Source organism: Anolis carolinensis, chromosome 4, assembly GCF_035594765.1.
Source record: "Anolis carolinensis isolate JA03-04 chromosome 4, rAnoCar3.1.pri, whole genome shotgun sequence".
NCBI lineage: Eukaryota > Metazoa > Chordata > Lepidosauria > Squamata > Dactyloidae > Anolis > Anolis carolinensis.
Genome location: NC_085844.1, coordinates 217,795,536 through 217,821,757, shown reverse-complemented (window position 1 = coordinate 217,821,757; position 26,222 = coordinate 217,795,536). Strand labels below are relative to the sequence as shown.

At 36.0% G+C, this 26,222-nt stretch overlaps 1 protein-coding gene across 3 annotated transcripts in view; it reads right to left on the bottom strand.

Moving 5' to 3' along the window:
* Nucleotides 1–1,332: 1,332 nt before the first annotated feature.
* Nucleotides 1,333–26,222, bottom strand: part of itch (itchy E3 ubiquitin protein ligase) — a 62,684-nt gene continuing 37,794 nt past the window's right edge. For 2 of the 3 annotated variants that reach the window (XM_008110004.3, XM_008110006.2), the window contains 20 exons: nt 24,084–24,221; nt 21,210–21,252; nt 17,480–17,649; nt 16,482–16,707; nt 15,562–15,657; nt 14,462–14,636; nt 13,408–13,468; nt 12,734–12,818; nt 11,671–11,799; nt 11,128–11,200; nt 10,461–10,532; nt 9,868–9,956; nt 9,131–9,290; nt 8,320–8,453; nt 7,145–7,285; nt 6,481–6,601; nt 4,863–4,967; nt 3,658–3,754; nt 2,803–2,875; nt 1,333–1,587 (listed from right to left, as the gene is read on the bottom strand). In XM_008110004.3, coding sequence (XP_008108211.2) covers nt 1,488–1,587; nt 2,803–2,875; nt 3,658–3,754; nt 4,863–4,967; nt 6,481–6,601; nt 7,145–7,285; nt 8,320–8,453; nt 9,131–9,290; nt 9,868–9,956; nt 10,461–10,532; nt 11,128–11,200; nt 11,671–11,799; nt 12,734–12,818; nt 13,408–13,468; nt 14,462–14,636; nt 15,562–15,657; nt 16,482–16,707; nt 17,480–17,649; nt 21,210–21,252; nt 24,084–24,221 — 2,288 coding nt within the window. In that variant the 3' untranslated portion in view covers nt 1,333–1,487. The remainder of the gene's footprint in view (nt 1,588–2,802; nt 2,876–3,657; nt 3,755–4,862; nt 4,968–6,480; nt 6,602–7,144; nt 7,286–8,319; nt 8,454–9,130; nt 9,291–9,867; nt 9,957–10,460; nt 10,533–11,127; nt 11,201–11,670; nt 11,800–12,733; nt 12,819–13,407; nt 13,469–14,461; nt 14,637–15,561; nt 15,658–16,481; nt 16,708–17,479; nt 17,650–21,209; nt 21,253–24,083; nt 24,222–26,222) is intronic. The other variant, XM_008110005.3, reaches the window with a different exon arrangement.

Here is a 26,222-nt window from a genome sequence, read left to right as displayed (position 1 = left end):
GGGAAGGAAAAGGAAAGAGTGCTCAGTCACTCCTCAACACATTCACTGAAGGAACATGGGCTGTTTACATTAACTTACAGAGGAGTCCTAAAGGCCTTAAGTTATTAAAATGGTTGATTACACCCACTTTCAATAGCCCTGAATAAAGTCTCCTTCTGCTGCTACTTGCTTCCTGGATGGGTACATGATATCTGCACAACTTCTGTTTCAAATGTCACCATCTCTCCTGTTAAGGTACAGAGCAGCATGCATACCACAGAATTATAACAATCTGGAGGGAAAGGATAACAAGGCAGCAAAGCTGGGCGCAAGAACAAAGTGCTTTCATTCCAGAAACAGGAGTGTGGTTAAAGTACTGGTGTAAGTTTCCAAGGGATGTTATGAATTTGTAATAAAAAACTGAAGCTCGAATCAGTTTTAGAACCAGGAGTGGAACGAATATGGAGACCCTCAAACACAGAAGTCCCTTGCTGAGGCAATATGAAGAATGAACTCATTACTGAAGGTCTCCTCAAGTCAGGCAGATAAATCAGTTTTGATGTGTTCAGTGAGGTTTACTCCTAGGTAAGTGCATGGAAACCGAAGTGCCAGTTGGGTAACAATGTTATTAGGAAGCAGGAAGCTATATCAGAGTTACCATTTAAGTCCAATGGCCATTGGTATAATTCAAGCCTACAAACAGGACAGGAAATGAATTCCAGCTGGAGCCAACTGAAGAGACTGATCATTCTCTTTCAGATTTACTACTACAGTACCACAAAAGCAAAAACTTCAATGTACACATCCAGTGAAAATCAATTAAAATTCCTCTGAGTCCAAAGAGGTGCGTCTAAACATAAGGGTAACCTGAGGAACATGATAATCATGGTTTTTTAAAAAAGTGCTATGTTCTAGATGTGTACATTATCTCCACATGGTTGCTTCTCCTTTTCTTCCTCCTTGAACTGAGATGACTTCAGAATAAATCTTGGAAGGGCAGAAACCGGCAAACCTTACCAAGATAAGGAACAGGTAAAGGGATCTGATTTACAGCACCCCGAGTCGGACTGCAAGCAAGCAAGCCCTTCTTGAAATAGGATGCTGCAGCACTGCAGCTACCAATGGACTTTCCAGTTCATCAGCAACAAAAGGTTGCTACTAAAATGGAAAGAAAATGAGTACTTTTAGAAAAGAAAGAAAGAAAACAAACAACGGCATATCCCACTTAATGAACATAGGTCAATACAGAGCTCTAGAAGTACAGTTAACCTCTAATTGGGGAAGATTATAGCTTCATCATTTTCAATTTTTCAAAAATTACTCTGAAGAAATGAAAAATTAGTAGAAATCAAATGGCAGAGTAACATCCATTTACTTACACACTAGCAATTGTTCAAATGAATCAAAATCAAGTCCTGTTTACAGTAAGAAGTGCAACTAGCAGAGGCAGTGAAGAATGCACCCCATATAGGAATTTACGTTCTTCAGGTGCAAATTCCCATCAAGTGTTACTCTTGTCCAAATCCTTCTGTTTCTTCTATTGCAAACAAAAGCTTTTCCTTCAGTTGTTCGTAACTCTTGTATGGTGGCAAGTCCAAGCGGTTGAAACTGAAAAGAAGGAGTAAGCTTAAATTCCATTTTGATACTTTTAAAAACCACAAAAAGTCTACTGAGTTTATCATGAATAGTTTAAAGGCTGGGAGAAACATTACTCTTTTAAAAATATTGTGAACTTTCAGATTTTTATCCTGCAGACTGATCTGTTCATTTAGTCTTAATTTAAACATATCTCTCTCAAAAAACAGAAGTTACTTCGATAATTACTGGTGTTTTTTTCCTACTACACAACTGAATATGACAAAACAAGAATAACAGATTTGGGTAAACCTTAATTATGTTGGAAAGTACAGATATTCTGTTCCTGATTATGGAATACTGTTGTTTTCTAATAAATTCTTAAATTTTGTATCTTGGAATTGGCAGAATTGGATAACTTCAGGTGAATTGGGTAACTTCAGATGAATCCCCACCACTTCCAGTTTAGGGTCTCACTTGCACTGACAAATGATTAATTTTAAAAACTAAGTGTATTCTATGCAAACATTATAGCACACATTTTTCTCTAAAGAAGGCAACCATTTCAGTATGTAATAGAATCCAGGTGCTTGAAAGAGCTAGGTCTGCTTCTGGCAATATGAAGCATTATGTAGTGGTATAATGAATTTGAAAGAGAACACTATGATGCCTGGAACATGGTTTGTTCAAGGAAATGCAGGGTCCTATGTAGCCATTGTTATGGATATGTGTCTCTAATGCTCCCATATATATTTAAATCAGATAATTGTTCTGCTTACTTAAAAGTATGATCTAAAAATTATGTGTATTTTTCATTCTGTCAGAGCACAGCATTTGATGAGCATGAGAAGACAAAGACAATGGTTAACAGCTGTCCAATTATATTAAATCCCCACATCAATGCTCATTCCTTTCATATATTAAGAAAAATCAGGCCGGTATATACCACTGAATGTACACTTATGAAGCTTCAGAAAATTCTGGCTCCCTGAATGACAGAAACATGGTAGCAAACAAGCATACATAAATGTATCACATCTTTAGGTGCAATATGAAACAGAAAACATAACTGGTGTATACTTTCTCTCTCCCCTGCCCTCTGTCTCTTGTTAGAAAGTAGAGTAAGATCAGAAATAGGTCTTTATACATTTTATTTATGTTTTCTTTATTCTATTTCTCACTCAACGCAGGACCCAGGGCAGCCAAAATGAGCCACACTTCAATTGTAATTTAATACAGAATACTCACCAAGTATGGCTTCTAGGTAACCAATTTTCTTTACCAACTTTTTCAATACAGAACTTTTGGGGTCCATTGCTTGCTAAAATAATAATAATAATTGAAAGTATATCAGAACTATTGAAAATGTTAGAAGAAATGAGAGGACCAAACTACTCTAAATTTTTCAGCACACTGGAAAAAGGAGCAGCACAGGTTAAGATATTTGCGTCTGAGAAGATGTAACTGAAAGCTCAATCAAAGTTTTGAGACATTATATACATTCTCTTCATAAGAAACATTCATTCCCACCAAAGGGTGGTGCTACAGAATAGCTCTATGTATATGACTAGTATATGTGGTACCATAAAAACAGCCTCATCCCCCAACCACCTGAAATGTTTCAAAAATGGTCAAAATATGTAGCCACTTTCAAAATTTAACAGGTGATAGTGGAAAAAATTATTGATGGTAGCGAAAAAGGGTAAATTTTCTGGGCTGATGAGCAGAACACACAGGAAGAAGGAATAAGCTAAAATTGCCCATGGGATCATCCAGTTCTGCTCTGCATCACACAGGATCCAATACACCATTTTGAAGAAAGATCAAGAAGTTTAAACATTCTACTGCATTTAACTTTAGCATATTGCCATCAATATGTTGAAACTACCTTCTAGACAACACATGAAACATATTTTCTGCAAAAAAATTTTTTTTGCTTATTTCTTCGCAAAGATAATTATTTAAACCACTTTATTATAAAGAAAAGGAATGCTGCCTACAAAATGCTAGTGCATCTCATATCATTCACAATTTACCATTGGAAATACACACTGGACATTTTGTCACACTGTTTCTCATACACTTAAGAATAATTTTGCATACCCATGAGGTCAGAAAATCCTCCGACTGGTAATCGGCATGTTCCTGTGACAAACTGTAATAATCTCATTCTCTTCTCATTATCAATGTCCTTCACAAACTGCAAAAGAAAATGCATTTAAAATAATTTTAAAGAATGAGCATGCAATTCCTGTATCCTTACTATGAGACTGTGAACATTTTAAAGCAAGAAGCAACATTTATTTACTATTTTGAATTAAAGCATTGTACAAGTCAAACTAAGCAAGGTTATTTTAAGCAGTTCCTGTATTAACAGAAGTTACATAACCTATTTTCACAACAGTGCTTTTGCCACTGGACTGTAGAAAGAGAAAGGATGGCAAAAGAAATAGTAGCAAATTGGCATCATTAGGATGCTGGAAGGACTGCCTGGATAGAGTTGTGAAGGATTACTACAGTACTACTACCATTAGCCATATTTCACTGGATAATTGATGTCTTTTTAAACCAGGAAGAGGGTAACTATAAAAATAAAGAAACCAGGTATGACAATGACATTCCAAATTCTAGGATGAAATTCCAGATACTTTTGTATATTTGTGATCATGCCAATAGATGCAATGCATTTCCGGTTGTGCAAATATGTATAACAATATGGTAGCATTATGGTAGCACTTAAAGTAACATAACCACTATATCCTTGTTTGAACATTTAATACCAGTAAATATTACACAGCCCAACCAAAAAAGAAAAGAAAAAAGGTTTTCTTGGTGTCTTGGTTTTTAAGCCTGTTCCTGGTGTTATTCAGCATGCTGAATCAGAAAGCTGGATTGGATAGACCACATAAGCTCTAGTTTCTTAGATATGGCAACTGGTAGATGCCATATGTCCTGCATCTCAAAAATTAAGAGCGGATAGAGGAAAGCTGGTGCCATTTTTGGAATCAGCAGGCCAGATACCCAAAAATAGGGCTAATGTTTGGGGCACCAAAAAGTGTGAAGCTTATGCCAAAATGCATTTATTCATTTTTACAATAATATAAGATTTTCCTGTTTTACAGCAAAATGATAGTACGGTTTATATCTTTGAAAACTGAGGTTAACCTCCAATACTCAATGGAGAATACTCAAAAAACTATTTGCACAAGAACTGAGGAAGCCATCGTTTTCTTTCCGAAGAAAGAAATTACTGAAGCCTTTGGAGATTTGGTACAATATTTTTGTATACATTACAGAGTAATACAAACCTGCCAAAACCACACAATTTGCTTGCTTGTCCTTGTATAATGCCGGTAGATGGTATGCCTTTGCCAGTCATTCAAGTCAATCTCCTGCATTCCACACAAAAGCACCTTTTGGAAGAGTCAGATAGCAGTTAAAATCCAGAAATTTATCATAAACATATGTTAGAAAGTTAAAAAGTATCTCTAAGGCTTTCTAAATGCTCTTTTTATTTTTATTTGGGTAAAGCTTGCTGACCAGGTGTCCCTATTGTTGTGACTGCGCCTTCGGGGATTATGGTTGATGGGGATGGAATTCGAAGAGGAAGAAAAAACCCTCGTGATGAGGGTTCACTGGAGGAGTTGCGCAGGAAGCGACTTAGAGAGCTATATGGGGGATCTTCTGACGAAGATTCAGATGGGGAGATGGATGCTGAGGAACAGGTGGTGGCTGGGGAAGCGGGCACTGAATGGGCACAGCCACCGGAGATGTATGGGGATTTGGGGTCTATGGATACTTCTGAACCTGGGGTTTCTGCAGGAGCTGATCCCAATTGGGATGCTTGGAGAAGGGAGGATGGTTCTTTAAGTGTTCATGGGGCTAAGTGTGGGCAGGATGATTGGGACTCCGACGAATTGCTAGGTACTCCAGATCCACGAGCTCTAGCTGTGTGGAGCTCAGACTCTGAGTAGATTTGGGACACCTGGTGTTTGGGTGTGAGTGTTTGGTCACCCAGGAGGAAGGGGAATAAAATGGGAATGTTTGGCCACTGCACCTTGCGTGTGGCAAGGTGTTGCTGAGGCGCCATTGGGATCTCTGTGTTTCCAGGAAGACTGGACTTGGACTATGATTTGAATCTGCTGTTATCACCTAGCTTGGCTCTCGCTGTGTCTTATCGTGGACCTGTTTTGGATGACTGCACCCTCTTCAGACCTTGGATCGGAATTTGACCTTGCTACTGCCTTCGCCCTGTGATTGATGACTACTATTGGCTTTTGACTCCTGGCTTGCTCTTTGGACACCGCTGTTATCTCCTGACCTGACCTTGGAATCCCGGACGTCTTTTCATCATCCTTTTGGAGCCTTCGGCTTTATCCACATTGTGGAAGCAGTCTACTGCATTCTTAGTTTGTTTGTTTGTTTCCTGACCAATTTGGTGTTTTCTTTTGGGAACTGTTCCTTTGAAAACTACAGAGCCGGCTGGCAGGGCTTGGACTCAGAAAGTGCAGTTTGCACTAAGTTTGTTTAGCTTTGTTTTTACCTGCTTGTGTTACTGAATTACATTTTTGTTTGAACTGCTCTTGAAGCACTGATAGTGAAGTGTTTCAAGGTTTTTTCTGTGTTAACATTACTTTTTGGCTTATCTGCTGAATACACTCTATTTTTGTTCGCTAATTGGCGTCTGACTCTTGACACCTATAGTGAGCATAGCTTCCCTGTTCAGATTTATACTTCAGATTCATACATCTGTTTTGTAATATAAATTAGTATATACCTTGACTGTTTGTGGTAAGACAAACACAATCCCAATGGCTGCCTTTTACTCTCTCTATTTTAGTATAATCAGTTATTGGCATGCATAAGCTCTTGAAAATATTCTAGCAGCTACTTAACTAAATCCTACGCTTTAAAGATTAGATTTACCTCAAGTTCCTTGGCATCAAAATACTGCAAGTACTGCTGTGGTAAGATCTCATTGAAACCTTCAAAGAAAGCTTGTGTCTGTTCTTCAACACCCCGGGAAAGCCTCCATTCAGCTACCAGTCTGGAGTTAAAAATACAATTGTTTCACATTTATCTCTTAGGTCTGCAATGGATCATAATTTATATTAAATAAGGCTGCACAATACCATCAAGGACAGAATACCAAATACTCCCTTCATTGAGGCATGCCGCTTTCAAAAGTGAAACTTGTTAAATATATATCTGAGAAAAGCTCAGAGTGTAAGTGATATACATTCATAACAGCTCATTGTATTCTGGCTGTAAACATCTTCAATAAACCTATCAACCATGTATCAAGTTTTAGTGTAAAAACTAAAGTAGGTTAAACTATTTTATTACATCCACTTGAGAAATTGCTCATCTAAGCATCATAAAAAGTGTGCTTTGAAGCAGAAATTCTGCTCTCCATAAGCAAGAATGAAGAGAATCAAGCTGTATCTGACTGAAGTAAGAAGACATTGTTAAATCCCAAGTTCATTTTCATGCATTACTAATAATGGTTTTGAAAATGTATTAAAGCACGCAGAATGGCAACTCTGAACAAAAACCAAAAACTTTATTTGAAAACTTAATTTGAACTTACCTAATGTATTCTTCCTTGTTTTCTTCAGTTACCAGGACATTGCTGCCATTAGGTTTCAAGTCATGGCTCTTTATTTCACCTAGAATTTCTTTATCGACCGAGAAATACATTTCCAAGCCACATTCCTCAATATTGTTTTCCCTTAAAAAAATGAATGTCATATGCAATTTACCACACAAATACCTCATTGTGTCATGCATAGCCTCACCTTAAACATGTTTACTTGCTAATTTTACACTTTGTATTACAGCCAAAGGATGATAATTTTGTTCTAAATACCAACGTATTTGGCATTTATATTTGAAGTCTACAATAATTTATATCATCTTTTGAATTTAAAAAATGCTTAAAGCCATTAACACACATTAAACATGTTAAAATAATAACATACAAAATTAGGCATGGTAATGTGCCTACATAAAGCACATTATTCTGAATCAATTCTTTTAACAGTAAAATTCAATATTCTTTTCAGTTTCAGTGAATATACATTTAAAATCTAAACTAGATATACAGTAGAGTCTCACTTATCCAACATAAACGGGCTAGCAGAACGTTGGATAAGCAAAAATGTTGGATAATAAGGAGGGATTAAGGAAAAGCCTATTAAACGTCAAATTACATTATGATTTTACAAATTAAGCACCAAAACATCATGTGTTACAACATGTTTTACAACAGAAAAAGCAGTTCAATACATGGTAACATTATATAGTAATTACTATATTTACGAATTTAACACCAAAACATTGCAATGTATTGAAAACATTGACTACAAATAAAGATAGAATTGCATTTAAATCCATAAAAGGTTCAGTCCTTGCTACCTAGAGAAACAGCTGTGGATCCGGGCGGGAGGCAGACTGCATTGGATAATACAGAACGTTGGATAAGCGAATGTTGGATAAGTGAGACTCTACTGTATTAATTTTGTTGTATATATGCATATAGAGCCCCTGGGTGGGAGGGAGGCAGCCAGCAAGACACAGCTACATTGTACTTTATGTATTATATGTTATTTCTCTTATATAGATTGTAAGCCTTATGACAAATTAGGATGTTATAAGCCGCTCTGAGTGCCTTTGTGGCTGAAAAAATAACAATAGTAATAATAATATAATAAAATAAATCACAATTATAAGGATAACTTCAAGTAGCTGAACTATGAAACTCACTTTACCCAGATGAGAGAGTTATAGAACTCTGGATCTACAGATTCCAAATCTTTCAAGCCAACAGGCTTGTTGAGGATACGTTTGTAGAATGGTTGAGAAAAACCCGTGTCTATAAATTTCCCATGGAACAAAGCCTGCAAAAGAGGGAAACTAATGCAATTTCTATTATGACAATTGCAGTGACCTTAGCACTTTTATAAAAAAAATCTATTTAATTTCTGTAGCCAACAGGATAAGTTATAATTTCCTATAGGGAGAAAGAAAATAAAAAATAAAGCAAAAAACCCAACAAAGATGTTGGTTGAGTTGGGTTCTAAATCTCCTTCCACAAAACATCTTTGAAATTCAACGTAATAATTTTTTAGATAAAGAGCACATAATGCATACAGCCAACTACATGCTACTTTAAAAATGTAGAACATTTATAAATAGTATCTCAAAAGCTAATGCCAATTTACAGAGATTTCAGGTAAAAGAACAAACTATAAATGTAACTCTAAATATGCCAAATTTCCACCCTCTACAAATGATGCATATAAGCAGTACTGTATTAAAGATAGCACTGGAAACAACAACACTAAGCTTGACAAGCTTTTCAAGCATACTGTGCAAAGAAATGCAAATGTAGAACACAGAAAAGAGGAGTAATATTGGGAAGGATTAGCTTATCATAGCTCTAAAAACAAGTGAACTTTTTTTTACAAATAGCTTCAGCTCAAGAGATCTTCAACCAGTAAGCCTCAGCTGTTTCTTATTGTTTCCCACTATCCAAAGCATCCCATTCTATTTTTGTTTCATACTCTGAACTCACCATGGCAATAAATCTGCCAATAAAGCGGAAGTATTTGAGGTGATCTGGATTGATGTAAGACGCTGGGTTTATCTGTAGGCAGTAGTTATCCTTCCCTGCATATTCAAACAGGCAATACATTGGGTTCAGCACTTCATGCGACAACAGAAAGAACCATTCCCTGAAACCACATAAAGAACTCACAGTCAACACCACAGAAAACCAATTTGAATTAAACATTTCTGTGTATAAATTACCTACAGTAATCTCTAACAAAAGTACTAAATTTACATATAGCTAACTGGAATGAATATGCCAACAACTTGGATAGTGCAACACATTTTCTCTCTCAAATAAATATACTGGAGTTGCTCTATTAAAGCTCATAAAACACAAACTACAGCCATACGTAAATGCTAATTACTATACATTTTGAATTAACTTTAAACTTTTCTCTAAAGTTTATTATTTTTCCTTTCTTGCATAGGGAAACTATGTACATTTCAACACCATGAGTAAGTGATGCTAAGTATGTCCAAGTTCTGTATGTAAAGGACAAATGATTCTAATTTCAAGACGTTCATTTCCTAGGCACTGACAAGTCAGAAACAAGTTTATAGAATTGCTTGTAAAAAGAATTCTAACAAAAGGAGTTAATTCTTTTGAAATAGTTGTTGCAAAACTCCCTCACTTCTGAATCTTTTCAACCCAATCATTTCAAGTGGCTTGATAGTTTCTATGACATATGTCAGCCCTACCGTGCAACACCTCCATAATCTAATCCTTCTTCTCCAGGAAAAATGACCCATAGGCGTCTTCGGAGGTCCAGGGGACTGAGGCTCATTATCTTAGTGGGGGGAAAAATTAGGTGATTACCCTTCTAATAGCTATTCACATAACTATTCAGATTGAAATACTGTCTCTCATATTTTTTTTTTAGATTCTTATTTCAAAACATTTAACGCAATACCCCATATATTCCCAGATCTATACTCCTCCCACCCCTACCCCATTATTCACATATAGTTTTGTCAGTTCTATTATTTCTACTTACTCTAATTTCATCCATTACATATAACTATTATATTTTAATTGTTCATCCAGTCTTTCTTGATTGCTTGGTGGTTGTCATTTGCTGTTACTTTTATACGTGAAGCTAACAAATGGTTTCCATGTATTTATTGTTTTTTATTCCATCCTTCTGGAATATTTTGAAGTATACCCTAAAATTGACCCTTCAACCATTTTATAAAGCTATTTAGAGACACATGTTGAATGTAGTGAAGTGAACTGAGTTTTTAAAAAGGAGAAAACAGAATTTTACCTTGCATTAAGTACTCAAAATACTTACTTGCTGAAATGAATCTTCGAACAATGTTTTTCTGCTCACTGTGATTTTTATGTGTTGGGGCATAGCCAATTGCTGAAACAGAAGAAATAGATTTGATAAACAAACATTCAAGCATATAATGAACCCTCTGGATCACTGCCATTTTTTAAAAAAAAAAATCTGTTCTTTAATATTAAGGTTTAAAAATTAGTGGGACTACAATGTGTTTGTCAAAAGTCTTACATGCCAGTGACAATATCCAAGAAACCATATGGGATGCATTATCATTGCCATTATTATTATTTAGGAAAACTGGAAATTGATAACCTCTCAAATATAGACAGAATTACAACAGATACATTGGAAATGGTTTGCTATGTGCCTTCAAATTAATCCTGAATTATGTTAGCCCTATCTTGTTCCCTTAGAGAAGATTTCTTTCAAGCACATTTGCTGTTTTCTTTTTTTATAGTTTAACAGACTGACTTGCGTACTTGGGTTTCGACAGGTGAGCTTAGATACGAATTAAGGCCTCCAGGATTTATCTTCCAAACATGTAGGTTAGACATGAACTTGATTGTAGGCAGAAAACTAACAGAGAATACACCAGGAAACTCTTACTTTGAAGGTACAATTAAATGCTTTAGTGGTCTCCACAAATGTATTCCCAAAACGTAAAGTAATTTACCTGACACCAAAACCGGAAGTACTGGACCTTTGCTTTGAAATCACGTACATAAGCTATCTGAGGTCCATTGTCTCTGTAAACAGATAATACAGTTACAATGTTGAAACACAAGCGTGCAATTGACATCAACTTAAAGTCTAGTTAATAGACTAAATACTTAAGGTTTATTTTTGAGAAGCATGTGCAATTGGATTACATTTCTCAGGAGCAGTATCTCTGAAGTCACCGAACTCAACAATGAATTTCTCTTTGGACAGATGTTTAGAATGAGAAGGCATATGCAACCTTTTTAGAGTTTTTAAGTAATGATGAATGAGCATCTCATTTTAATTTATAGATGATATGTAAGTGGATCTCCCTTAGTACAATGCCAGAGCTATGCCCTGAGAACAAAGATTATAGAAATGTTTCACTTGGTGCTATTCTTGAGCACTGATTAGACATAAAGTCAACTGATATGGCAGATCTGGCAAATTAAGAACACACTTGTTAAAGTTACTACACTACTTTAAAGATAACTCAGATTGCAATGGGATGACTTACAGAGCAGACTTTCCAGTGCGCGGATCTATATATGTTGTTGTTCTTCTGTTATGATCCACAAAATATGGAATTCCATCCACTGTGAATCTCATCTCCCAGCCTTCTGGTAAAGGTTTCTCATTTAACTGACTGAAAAAAAACCCAAATATTTAAAAGAAATGAATTTATACATACTATTATGGTCCATACACCATTTGGTTTTACCAGTGCATTAAAACCAATAATAAAATAGTATATATTTAACTCTATTTATATATTGAGTTCTAGGGAAGAGAAGCCCAAAATCACAAATCACAAACTGGAGAATACCATCCTCTAAGAACACTATGCTAGTATACTAATATTTGCAGAAGTGGCTGTCCTTTCTCAGAAACTGCACAGATGAAGTCCCTGGTGCAGCAAATATTTCACAAATACACACATGACCTTGTCTCGCATATTTTTGACTTTAACTGAGAGTTATTTGATTATTGTTCAATAGGTGAACTCAAGATCCTTGTGCCTGGTCTCCAATCAGTTGCCATAATCCCTAGTTTAACTGTTATTTCTCCATCCCAGATGATGTTTTAAAGGAAAAACTCACAGGATTACGGAAGCATAATTTTGGAGCAGACCTTTAAACATTTCAGAATTGTCACTATGTCTTACAATCTCAAGTCATTCCCCCCATTGTTTCAGTATTCCTGAGACAGCTATATCTTTGCTTTTGGATGGTCCTGTGTACAAAAACTTTGTTTCATGAACAACATTATTAAAATAATTTCTATAAAATTACATTCAGGCTATGTGTATAAGGTATATGAAGCATAAATTAGTTTCATGGCTAGACTTGGGTTTGATCTCAAGATACCTCACAAACATAAAAACACAGGAATTCCAAAATCTGAAAAAAAATCCAAAACACCCCTAGCCCCAAACATTCCAGATAAGAGACAATCAATCTACAACAATAAACTTTTCATAAGCAAAATGTTTTAGTAATCTAAACTGGCCTTTGTTTCCTCCCTGAGTACTTGAAAAAAACTTGAATATGAGGTTTTGAATAATAAGGAAGAAATCTTACTCTTGACTCCTAGGATCTTCCCATTGTGTGATGCGTGTATTATGATTGACAAAATATACTCTGCCATTGTTGTCAGTTCTCTTTTCTGAGAGGAAAAAATAATACAGTATTAGAACAGTTTTAGCAGTCATATAATTTAGATACTAAAATAATGTCACTTCACCGTTTTCAAAGAAATGTTTATTCAAGAAGCCTCACATAACGGGCATATTGTGCCCATTCCTCCCTGTTGCACCCCTGCAGCCCTTATAAGGGATTTACAAGTGTTGGAAGACCCTCACACAGAGGTAATATGTGTGAGCTTCTAGGAACATACAAATGGACAGCAGCGGCAGAAAATATTCCTTCTGCAAACACTTATTTGCAAACAGCCACATGGCCTGGTCATATACACATCTTTCCTTATGCCTTCTTGATTTTTCTAAGACATGCTATACTGATCCTTTCTATACATAAGAGATTTAAGATTCTCTGTGTGGCTAGACAGCTACATGCTAAATCAAATTCTCCCGAATCTCATCTAAATTCTACTCATTTTATCAAATTTCTAAAGTGAATGAAACCAGATTTTTTATTAAATGTATGGTAAATAATTTAGCCTAAGGTTTTACTGGACCATAATTTAATTACGGTAATAAAAATAATTTAGCCCAAGGTAATAGACCAGCTCTTACCCCATCCATGTGGCAGGGGACCAAGGGGATCAAACTCTTTGCTCTGTGTGAAGTCTTGATTCTGTAATCACAAGAAGACACACTGCATTACACTATATGATACATGTACAAAAATCATGCATGTTATAGTTGCAATCCTTCTTAACAAATGTTCTTTTTTAGAAAATTAAATCATAGAAAATACTAAGTTAACAGGGTTATGTTGTTTAAAAATATTCACTACTAAACAACATCAGAACTATAAAGCAACATGGAAAAGAGAAAATCTTGAAAGTGTAGGAGGGTTTATCCGTCCTACTGTACTTCCGGTGAACTGATTTTTGCTAGAGGAAAAGAAAACAATTGTATCCATTTTATTCTCCCCTCAGTAATTTAATCACCATCTATTAATAAAATTCAAGATAACTTAGCAGACAAAATTTCAAACTGTTGAAAACATTTCAATGTGGGAAGATAAACTGTTCTTCCTTTGGGTTAGATGCAACATCACATGACAGATTAAAAAGAGTTTATACTGTAGAACCAAGCCTAAAACATAAGAATAAGGTTCAAGTACTGCAAAACTAAAAAACACCAATCAAACTTAGTTTAAGTGAGCCTTTTCCTTTAATTCTTGAATAAATCTTGATAATGATCAGAGTAGCTGAATTTGGCTTGTATTAATTCAATAAGGAGAACGGTCTACTTGTAAGCTGCAGAATAAAATGGTACAGACTGAAATGTTTGACACATATTACTCTAGAAGAGATTTCTGAAAACATATAGGGTTGTATCTAACTAAAGTTATTTTAAGATACTGGTCACTTTACTTTATAAATTAAAAATTATTTTAATTGAAACATATGGAAAATATCAAAAAATATAAATGAACCAATAAGTACATTGGTTTATTTAGATTTTATCTATTTGTATCATTTTTTGAATATTAATATGTTCTTTTAATGAATTATAGGGCAAATATAGAGACAATTCTGTGAAATTAATTTGTAGTAACTGGTAGTTTGCAGTTATAGCTGTTGCATTATAATTTCAACCCAGCTGTCATTTTTCTCACCCCATATATGAATCTCTGGTTGAACTGTTGCATAGCTCCTTGAAGTTGGCTGCGCTGAAGTTGCCATTGTTCATAGTTTCGGACAGATTCCAAAGTTGGCCGCTGCCAGGTTGTTGTTCGGGTGAAATGGTCAACATAATAAATCCGCCCCATGTTGTCAACTCGGCGCTCCCAACTAAACAACACAGACAAAAAACTCAAATATATGCACTGAACTCAAAATATCTCACGATCAGATAAGGAGGGGAAGAACAGGAAAGAGTGTTTAGCACAAAGGATAATTCTGCCAAGCACAATAATTCCTATTTTTCTGGAGGAGTGAGGAAAAGGCATCTCTACATCATTCTACTATTTAGTTTCCAAGGTTTTTATCCACTGATTAAAGCAGGAATGGAAAACATGCAGTCCTATAGAAGTTGACAGACTACAGCTTCCACTAATCCAACACCAGCACAGACAATAAGATAGTGGGAGTTGTAGTTAGCAACATCTGGAATGCCAGTTTGTCAGACCCAGAAGTAACAGTTTTGCACTAGGGTATTCTAGTCTAAGGTAGCAAACCTTAAAGTCAACTATTTCTTTTGGAATTTTTTTCAAGCACAATACAATAATGGCCAGTCTTTTCTGGAGAGGAGGTGAGGGGAAAATATAAGGGGGTGCTCTGATTGTGTGGTCCTGCATGGTGTTGGACTCTTCCAACTCTATGATTCTATGAAAAAATGTCAGTTTAATATACCAATATGGTATCTACCCAATGTCTTTGTACTGTACTGCTTCAGGACATGCAGTAACAGCAGTACAGTAGAAATATGCCACATTTATGCTTACAGTTCCTTCTATTCACGTCTGAGAATGTGTGATCACTGCAATTTGTGCAACAGCTGGTCAGCTATAATATGACAGTCAACTCGAACTACTGTTAGTCAAGGTGCACTATGCATACATTAAGATATCAAATCAGATGTCACTTTCCAATAACCAAGCTATTATTTATCTAACAGGGTGTGCATTATTTATAGCTCTAATCCATATGTAAAGATGCTGAATGTGGATTGACATCCTAGAGATTTGTCGCAAAGCAAGAGAAATTGTTGACTCACCCTGGAGGAAGAGGCTCTGGCCTATCCCATGTTGTTCTTTTCTCTACATGATCTACATAATATACTCGACCATGCTGATCCACTCTCTGTTCCCAACTGGGGAAAAAACACAAGTAATTCATATCATTGCTCAAATTAATTCACCTTTGTGTACAGTACCTGCTCAAATACATTCATCTTGGTACTTTTAGTTCCAAGTGGTCTGCTAGGTTTTTCTCCCTTGGCACTTTAATCACATTAACATTCTGTATGCTTCTCTTTACTCCTCTTCACTCAAGCATTACGTTTAAGCTTGTTCTGCTGTTCTTTAGAGATTTTTTGAACTTGCTTCATATTTATCTCTGTGTCTTTCTCTCTGCCTCTCTCTCTCTCTCTCTCCACCCCACATCTAACAACCCAATAAGAAATAAGCATGTTAACAGCCACAGAATGCTAACTTTCTGTGTGAAGGAAGAAATAATATAAGAGTATTGCACAAGAATATGGCATGGAACAGAGTACGACTTGATTGAAATTCTCAAAAGGAGAACTCCACACAGAGCAACATTTGTTGCTTTTCTCTCTGAGAAAAGTGGCTTTTCTCTCATCACCACTTATGATGAGAAATCTTCCCCTTTCAATATTTACCTCTTAGCTCTCCTTTAAGATATTATTAAAAACCCATATCATTCTCACATTTCACTCTTGATGTCTTCTCCAAGTCCTCCTTTATTCATTAATTAATCATTATGCTTAAATTTAACTTTCTAGAAGCTTAACAATTCCCACATAGCCAGAGCAAGTTTATTTTTACTCCTTTTATAACACCTTGGATATCTCAGGATGTTTGGAAATTGTGCAAGAAAGAATGGTGCTTTAGAGAAAACAGATGGCTTATAACTGTACAGAGAATATGAAATAGAAAAATTTCAAACTCTTACCCAGGTGGAAGAGGACCTTGACTCACTGCATGATGTGGCTGTGAAACTGGAGTGACTGGCTGAACTTGTCTTGAAACTGGGGGTGTTGTCAAAGGTGCTGTTGCAGGGACAACTGTTCCTGCTGTTGCTCCATCAGTGCTTGGTTCTGATGTTGAATTTTTTGCAGCTGGAACTTGTTCTGCACCAGTTCCTTCGGATTCTGTGGAAGAAGCACTGTTGACACATGCTGCAGGGAATAAATAATCAATGTTAAATTCAGTTCTAATTTCAAAACTGTAAACTCTGAAGACATGAACAGTCAAATTATCTGTTCGGTACACAATTACACTACCAAACCAATAAGCAAAAGTAGTTAATGAAAAATAGCTCTTTGGGCAACATTTATATAGTACTGCCCAAATTAATTTTAAATGCTAATTGGAAAAATGAAAATCAATTGCTGATTTTCAAGTTTTTAAGTTAGACGTTCTCAATATTCAATATTCCCAATTACAACTCAGGAATCTTCCGATGATCAAGAAATTATAAATGGAATTCCTTCTGCTGGCATCCCTTCATTCTCTTGAGCACAGAAAGTCAGAGGCCTCTGAAGAGAACACTTTAGAGACTGTAACTTCAGTGTTTGAAACATAAATATTTTATGTACTGTATAGGAAAATGTCCAAAATTTAAGTGCGGGACAAGATGCATTCTATAAAAAAACTCTATTAATCTCATATAGTTTTATTATATACGTTTTGTCTTCCAGCAATTTGAGAATTATTTTGTTGGAATGTTAAACAGAGATATTTTACTTCATTAATCCTAAAATGTGTTTATTACAATTTCAGCCATAGTAATTTTTTAAAAAGAAAAACGGATGTTATCAAAAGTAATGCTTGAAAACTGAGCAAGATTTTAAATATAATAATTTTAACAGAACAGTACAGTAGGCAAGCTTTATTTTTAATAATAGTAAATAGAACCTTAAAGCCAACCATTCACGCTGGTGTACCTACCAGATGGGGCAGAGGGTCTGCGTGGAGTGGGTGGAGGAGGTCGAGAGGGTCTGGGAGGTCTAGGAGGCCTAAATCCTCCATTGGCAATTAGTGGAGAATCACTGCCATTCGGCACCCTGCTTTCATTGGACTCAGAAGCTTCACTATTCTCAGGAACATTTATGTTATTCCTTTATGGGAAAGCAGAGAAAATTACTATGGAGATTTGAAAGATACAACTCAACATTAAAACTTTTTCTAAATCCTATTTTTAAGTGACAAATTATCTAAATAACAAGTTTATCAACAAATTCTGCATTTTTTCCAGACTTCTATAGATTCAGAACTATCTTTATGACTATGAACAAGGAAATTACAAAAATGTGTGTTCCCTATAGCTCTTAAGAATGCTCTAAGAAGCTCTTGATCAGGGAACACAATCACACAATTCATCCTCAGTTCAGATTTTAGTCTAAACTGGAAAATAGGGCACCTCTTTCCTCCTTCTCAACATCCCATTCCTACCCTTCACTCGTCTATCTCTCTAAACTTTGTCCCCATCCACTTATTTAGTGAAAAAGGAGAGGTGGACAAAACACAGACAGACCTGTGAAACTGGTTTTCTGCATTGCTACTAAAATTTACAACAGTAATTTGGTTTGCACAAACAAACAGTGGCAAATGTAATGGCTGGGCAACCTATTCCATATTACTATATAGAAAATAATCCGTTCTGCTCCTCAGCACCCTGAGATATTTTTCTTGAGCATAATGGGAAGTTAATGTACTTTATTCTTTTCTCCACAATGACATTTATTAAGGTTCTACTTCTGAGTTATATTCAGGAAATACTCTTCCTAAAAAGACACTAGATTTCACGTAATACCCTGGAGGATATCACAAGTACTGTATGAACAATTGTGGTTCCAAAGGAAAAGATAGGTACTGTAAAGCTACTCTCATTATTTCTTTCCACATGCTGAATCCTATCATATAATGTGTCACGACTGATATAAGTATAAATATAAACAAAAAAGTGCAGTGGTTTTGCGTATGTCTCAACAGAAATTAGAATAAAGGCGTTGGCTTATTGAGGAGTTTTAGGTGGACGAAAGAGGCAAGAACATGCAATTATTTTAGTTATTCGTGTCTTAGTTTAGTGACATTAAGCTTTGGAGGCTATAGGTGCTCCCAAGACTTAATAGAAATAGAGGGATATCAAGAAAGTAAGAGAGAGTTCTACTCAGATGTTCTGAGAGGTAGTTCAAAGTTTAAAGGAAAGCATGGGAGCATTTGAAGAGTTGTTTTCAGTAGCAGAAGTCTTTTGGACAGATGCAGGTGGTAGAGCTGGATGAAAAACAATTACAGGAATAAATGTATTGTGATACAATAAAGGAAACATTGAGGAGGTGAACCCTACACAAGAGGGTTATGCAGGTGTCTGGAGTATACAGGAATCCAGTGTGGAGATTTAAAGAACAATAAGAGATGTTAATAATTCTGGCAGGATAGTGACTGATAATAACCAATAACCATGAGCGAATAAAAATACTATGTGTCCCTTTTTGGAAGAAAAGCGGAATTTTAAATATGTAATGTTTAAAACAGAGGGGGGATTAACTGATGCCAAAAGTTCTGCAGTTTTAGGACATTATATACGAGTGTTGCTTTAAAAGTAATGCACACAATTTTTTAACAAATTCAGATTTTATTCTACATCTTTGCTATTTATATAGTACATTGAGACATGCTTTACTTTTCTACATAATCCCATCCCTTTCAACAACCTTATGCCACTTTGGAACTAGGGCCTGTATGCCTGCACAGTAAAAGTCTGGATTGGCTCATCTGAACCACTATTTAGCAACTGTCACAAAGAAATCATCATCTTCAAAACTTGCTTCACTTTGCCAAATAGGTGGTAGTCTGATGGTTCCAGACCAAGGCTGTAAAGTGGGTGTGGCAACTGTGCCAATCCAAGTTTTTCAATCAAACTGACATGCTGCCAGACTTTGTCGTGCAAAAGCAAAACATTTTGTTTCTGCTGGTGTGGACAAACACGACGTATAAAATTTTACTTGTGTGTGTTATATTTCAACATTCACGCACATGCTGTAAATAATGATTAATGTAATGGTAATAAACTAACTCTTTTGTGTTGCAGAACAACAGTCGGACGAACTGTGATCAGCCCTCACACTCTGTTCAAAGTAGTATATTGCAGAAGAAAAGTTCACTATTATTTTCTGAAGCCTTTTTTCTGAAAGTAACCACTCCCTAAAGTCAAGAGCCATGACATGGCAAGTAAAGAAAATGAACTTTACGGTGAGCTTTAAGTTTCTTAAGAGTTTCCAAATTAATAGTGGAGCCTTTAGCTATGATGTCCACTAGTAGAACTCCTTTCGAATCCCAGAAGACAGTTTTCTGCTGAAGGTGCAGCTTTGAGTTTCTCTGAATTTCCTTTTCATGGCAGAATTTACATGATGTCACTCCACTGATTGTCTCTTCATCCCTGGTTCAAAATGGTGTAACCATGTTTCACCTACCATCATGATTCTTAAAAGAAATTTGTTTCCACCATTCTTATATTGGGTCAAGAGTTTGCTGCATATGGATCTTCGGGTTTCCTTGTGTGCCTCTGTTCACTTTCTTGGAACCCACCTTGCACAGACTTTCTTCAACTAAAACCGTTTCAGTATTCTGCACATACTTGCTTCTCCAATGTCCACTTGGAGTGACAGTTCTTTAATGTTTATGTGTCTATCAGCCTATCACGCGCTCAACATTGTCAGTTGTTTGTGCTGTGTGTGATCTGCGGCTTAGGAGAGCATTCTAAATACTGGCATGCCCTTTTTCACCAGATAACTTGGCATGCCCAAGCGACTAACACTCCTGCGATCAACAGTGTCATCTCCATACACCTTCTTTGATTTCTTGTGGATGTTCCCCACTGTCTCATCCTCACAAATCAGGAACTCAGTTACAGCATGTGGCTTCTGCCGGATATTAAGAGCAGAAGCCATTCTGGAGGATTGCTACAACAATGCCACATGAGGGAGTAGGTTCAATTAAATTTGAATAGAAGCAGGAAGGATTCATCTGTGCCCTCAGCAAAACAGCAAAAATGTAGAATAAAACAGGAGTATTATTAAAGACTCTATATATCATGCACTTGCACTTGTTCAACATTACAGTAGAGTCTCGCTTATCCAACGTAAACGGGCCAGCAGAACGTTGGATAAGTGAATATATTGGATAATAAGGAGAGATTAAGGAAAAGCCTATTAAACATTAAATTAAGTTATGATTTTACAAATTAAGCACCAAAACATTATGTTATACAACAAATTTGACAGAAAAAAGTAGTTCAATACACAGTAATGCTGTATGTAGTAATTACTGTATCTACGAATTTAGCACCAAAATATCATGATATATTGAAAACATTGACTACAAAAATGCGTTGGATAATCCAGAACATTGGATAAGCAAGTGTTGGATAAGTGAGACACTACTGTACTTATTTTTAAGGGAACTCAAAACAAATTGAGTATTTCATTCACTTTCTTAAAAAAGGAGAACCCATTCAATATTTCAAAAAGCTAGACATCTTTTCTTGTACTAAAACATTTAGAACTTAGGCCACTTCTAGGCAGACACCAATACAAAACACAAACCTCTATGGCATTCACTGATTATTGCTCTAACTATCATCTATAATTCACATACAGCTACAGTAAAATATTCTTACCTTGCTTCATTTTTTACTCTGGAGCCGTCGTTCTGTGTAGGACCTTCAATAAAAATAAGGTGTTATTTTACACATGTAGTCTTCTAAAGAACCACAGCCAATGAAGATATTCTTAAATATTTGTTAATAATCACATCTTTTAACTACTGCGAGACATGGAAAATTCAGGCATTCTATATCAACTCTGCCTCCAACCTTTCCCCACAGAATGCAAAGTCTTTATAATCTATCCTTTAAGTTAATTTAACATCTTAATATCCTGAAAAACTTGGGGCCTGGTTTTAAAACAGTGCTACTTAAAGTAGTGGCCTTTGGACCAGCGCTGGTCTACAAACCTGGAGAGTTTCTAAGAAAGAAAGTGTCAATAGGCAAACGGGGCAGGATGGTGGTGATTTGCTAGAACTTCATGTAATGATCACTAATCCAAAAGGACATCTCTCATACCTACAGAACTCTTGTATTCATACATGGTTAATATGTACTAGTGACAACAAGAGAGTGAGCCTTTTCAATGGTGGAATCAATCTATAGAAGAAGCTCACCTAGCACATATTTTCTTAGTTTTTCAGTCAAAATAAAACTATTCTACCACTTATTATGACATCATTTTCAGAGAAGTATTCTCTCAGGTTAAAAAATATGCTTCTTATTGTTTTATCATTTTTATGGGGGTTGGACTGGATGGCCCGTGAGGTCTCTTCCAACTCTACGATTCTATGATTCTATGGGGATCCTACAACTCTAACCACAGCAAATGTGGAGGATTGACTATACTATGGAAGGTGGAATACCTGAAAAGTGATACATAAATCCTTCAATTATATAAATATTAAGTGAATGTTGAAATAAAATGTAGAATAGGCAAAATAAATGATTCTGTGATTCTAAGAAAGACAAAAGAAAACAAACTCAGGAAACTATTACAGAAAGTTCAATGGTAAATATAAATTTAAAAAGATACAATGAATCAAGGAGAATTGCCTCCTTTTCAGAAACATTACTATTTATTCTAGAATGTAATTTTTGAGGGTCTTAGGTCCAAAGAAAAAGTTGACAAAAATAAAGCTTGTTAAGGTTCTTTACTGGAAAAACAGCAAATGAAGTCACACTATTAGGGAATTTGGGGGGGGGGGGGGGAGAGAGAAGAGGCCCAGAGTTTCAGGGCAGACTCCAGGGATAAATTTCTGCTAATGAAATGGCAGAATTCATTGATTTCAGGAGGTGGCAGACTTATCCCTGGTTAGTACTTAGTTGAGACAAATACCAGGTGCTGTAGGCTGTGTCTAAGAGGAAGGAAATGGCAACACCACCCCTGGATATTTCTTGCCCAAAACAATTGTATAAAATTAAAAGTCATGATAAGTCAACAGGCATCTTGAAGGCCCACAACGTGTGAAAAAAGTCTCAGTGGTGCTATTATTTATTTACTTATTTACCTTTGTTTTATATCCCGCCCTTTCTCCCTCACCTATGGAATCAGAGAAGCTAAAAACACCCAAAAATGGTTTAGAGATGAAAGCTCTTATCCACAAGGGGGATAATTTCCCTAAGGATAGAACTTTAAACAATGGTCTCAAACAAAGATATAAATTGGGTATTTAAAATAGCTTTCTATTGGTAAAAGGAAGGTCTCTGCAGCAAATTACAAAGCTTTGGAATAGATCTGTTTGGAAACATTCTGGCACCTGAAACTATTTGGGCCTGCATCTTTTAATTTTTTATTTATTAAAAATGTAATCCTACTATTTATAGAGAAATTAATTAATTGTGATTTACTACTCCAAAATAATTATTTAGTAAGTACAGTGATGCTATCAGACAAAATCTTTGTGAGAGAAAAAGACAGACAAAATATAATTATTTCATTAGACTGGATGTAAATTTGCTAGCATCTCTGGGGAGATTTGTCCCTCCACAACTAGTTGCTTCATGGATAGATAGTCCATTGTTCTAGCTAGCCAAACAATATTAAATTCACTCTCCTTTTCAGAGACATAGAGTGGAAAATGTAAGTCTGAATAAAAATGTGAATCCAATAGAAAGGAGACAAGATTTTTGTTGGAGGTTGAAAGGCAAAAATGAAGACACAAGCAAGGATGTGTGTGTGACAGGCAGGATGAGAACGTCTGCAAAACATCTTGTTTGCCATGGCAAGTGCTACTCATGGTTTCATGCATCTAATGTATCTCCATTTTAGGAAGAAGCTCCAGGGGAGGACAGTGTACTCTGCTCACCCCAGCCTTAGATATATCCAAGTCTTGAATCGGAACTTGATAGCAAGATCCTTTGAAGGTACCTCAAATGAAATGTCCAAGGACAAAAGTCAACCAACTTTAAACTACCTTTATCAACTATTTCAGGAACTGATATATTTGTTGATTCAAAGAATCCCTCCAGTTCTATTTTTCAAAGGAAAATAATCTTGTGAGCAAGTTCACAACAAATTATAGGCCCTCAGAACATTCTAAATTTGCTTCCACTGATTAAAATTAGCCATATGTTATACGTTAACAGCCTAAAAATATAATGGGCAATGTCATGTCACGCATAGAGGTTTTGGGTCACAATTTCTGCAAGCCCTAGCTAATATGTTCAATGGTTAAGAATTATAAAATCTATATTCTCAAACATCTCAAGAGCAAAATGTTGCATTCACTAGTTTTTTAAAAGGAACTAATTTTGGAAAAGCCCTCTACTTATTCACTAGAGAATCATGAACTGTCATGGGGAAAGAATGGTTTATAATACACACACACACACCAAGAAAAAGAAAACAAGGAATATAAAATACCTATTTTTTCCTTACTCATAGTAAAGAAACTCCTTATATAATGCAGTCATAGTATGAACATGTAGTAGGGAAAAATTACTTACTTTTTATACTTGAGGAATCTCCATTAATTAGAAGCTCAGGATCTACTTGCATACCATCTAAACAAACAGACAGCTCTCCAATCCCATCACTATGTTCTTTGTCTCCAACAAGCACCATGTTCATAACCACATCTTCAACTATCGAGAACATAAAGGGAATCCAATCAGTTGCAAAAAATGGAAAAAGATTTTACAAAAGATTTTAAGATAACAGTTCATTCCTATGTGTGTCTTATTTAAAAATGTTATTCAACATATTTTTGTATTGTTTTCGAACCCACAAGGGCATCTGAAGTGATGAACAAGTAAAATAATTGAAAAATAAAAACATTGAAAAAACACATTGGGCTAATCTTTAGCAACACATGGTCTAAAAACAATCATAGAATATAGTTTTGAAACAATTAAATCAGCAATTTCAAACACTGGCTGCCAAGTGCAATAGCACTGATTTTGACTATCTACCAGAAGCTTGAAAGAAATGGTACCAGCTTAACTTGCTTGGGTAGGGAGTTCCATTGTTGAGGTGCTTCTTCAAAGAAAACTCTGTTATGTGTACACACCAACCTAACTTCACAAGGTCTTGGGATGTACAATAGGACCTTCCCTGAAGACCTCAAATTTCTGGGGGAAAGAGCGGTATATAAATTAATTAAATAAATAAATAAATAAATATGGGAGGCAGCATTTCAGATATTTGGCTCCAAAGGCATTTGGACTTTATAAGTCAACTTCTGCACCTTGAATTGAGGTCGGAAGAAAATTGGAAGCCAGTGCCATTCTTGCAAGGTGGGTGTTATATGATCCACAAAATGCTTGCTTGACATTAGTTCAACAGACTATTGCCTGTTTGCACTAGCTGCAGCTTCCAAACACTTTTCAAGGGAAGCCCCATATAAAGCATGTAACAGTAGCCTAATTTGAGAGGTAACTAAGGAATGAATCACTGTGGCCAGATCTGCCTTCCCTAAGAAAGAGTGTAGCTAGCCCATCAGCTGAGCCTGGGCAAAGGTGCTCCTGGCCACTGCAGAAACTTAGCTTTCCAGGAGCAATGCTAGGTTCAAGAACACCTCCAAGCTGTGAACCTGATCTTTTAGAGGGAGAGCAGCTCCATCCAGAATGGGCTGCAATCCCAGTCCCAAACTGGTTTTCCTACATGCCAGCAATACTTCCAGCTGGTCTAGATTAAGTCTCAGTATATTCACTTACATTAAGTCATTTATTGTACACAGGCAGTGATCCAGAACTACCATAGCCCCCTTGGCATCAAGATAGATAGAGCTGGGTATCATCAGCCTAGTATACATTTAACCCATTCAATGCCGATACATAATTTTTTCCCTACAAAATGGGTGTTATTATATTATTTTAAAATGTTTGGCTATGCATCAAAATAGTTAATAGCTACTCTCCAGAGAATCACAACACAACCCCACAACTAAGCCTTAGCTCTGGAACAATCACTACATTTGCAATAAATATAGTTCCCCTGCATTGTCCAGAAGCCTTTAATGCCTCCCATGTATTTCAGATCGCAATGTCCTTTCTTCTTGACACTGACAGTACCACATGTGTATGATGGGCATGATATCAAGAGAGCAGCAGAGTTGACAATACAGCAAAAAGTATGTTATGCTTGTTCATATCATCCTCAAATGGCGTAACTCTTTTCTTAATACAGTGTTCCCTCACTACTTTGCGGTTCACTTTTCGTGGATTCACTGTTTCGCGGTTTTTCAATAAACTTTAAAAGACTATTATAAATCATAAAAAACTTACAATTTACAGCCTAAGGAAGGGAGGAAGGAGAAGCCAAAGGGAGAGAAAAGGAGCCCAAGCAGCAACAGGAGGAAGAGGGGGAGATTTATCAACACACGATTGGTTGATAAAGACTTAAAATAGTGTATAACAACTAAAATAATGTATAAATATTAAAATAAATATAGCGTCCCTACTTCACGGATTTTCACTTATTGTGGCTGGTCCTGGAACCTAACCCCAGCGATAAGTGAGGGAACACTGTAGTCAGTAAGAAAAAGCATGCTTTAAATACCTTAATCAAGTAAAACAATACTAATAATACACCAAATTGGATACTGATGCATATTCTCCATTGTTGCCCACTATTGTCTCAAGAGG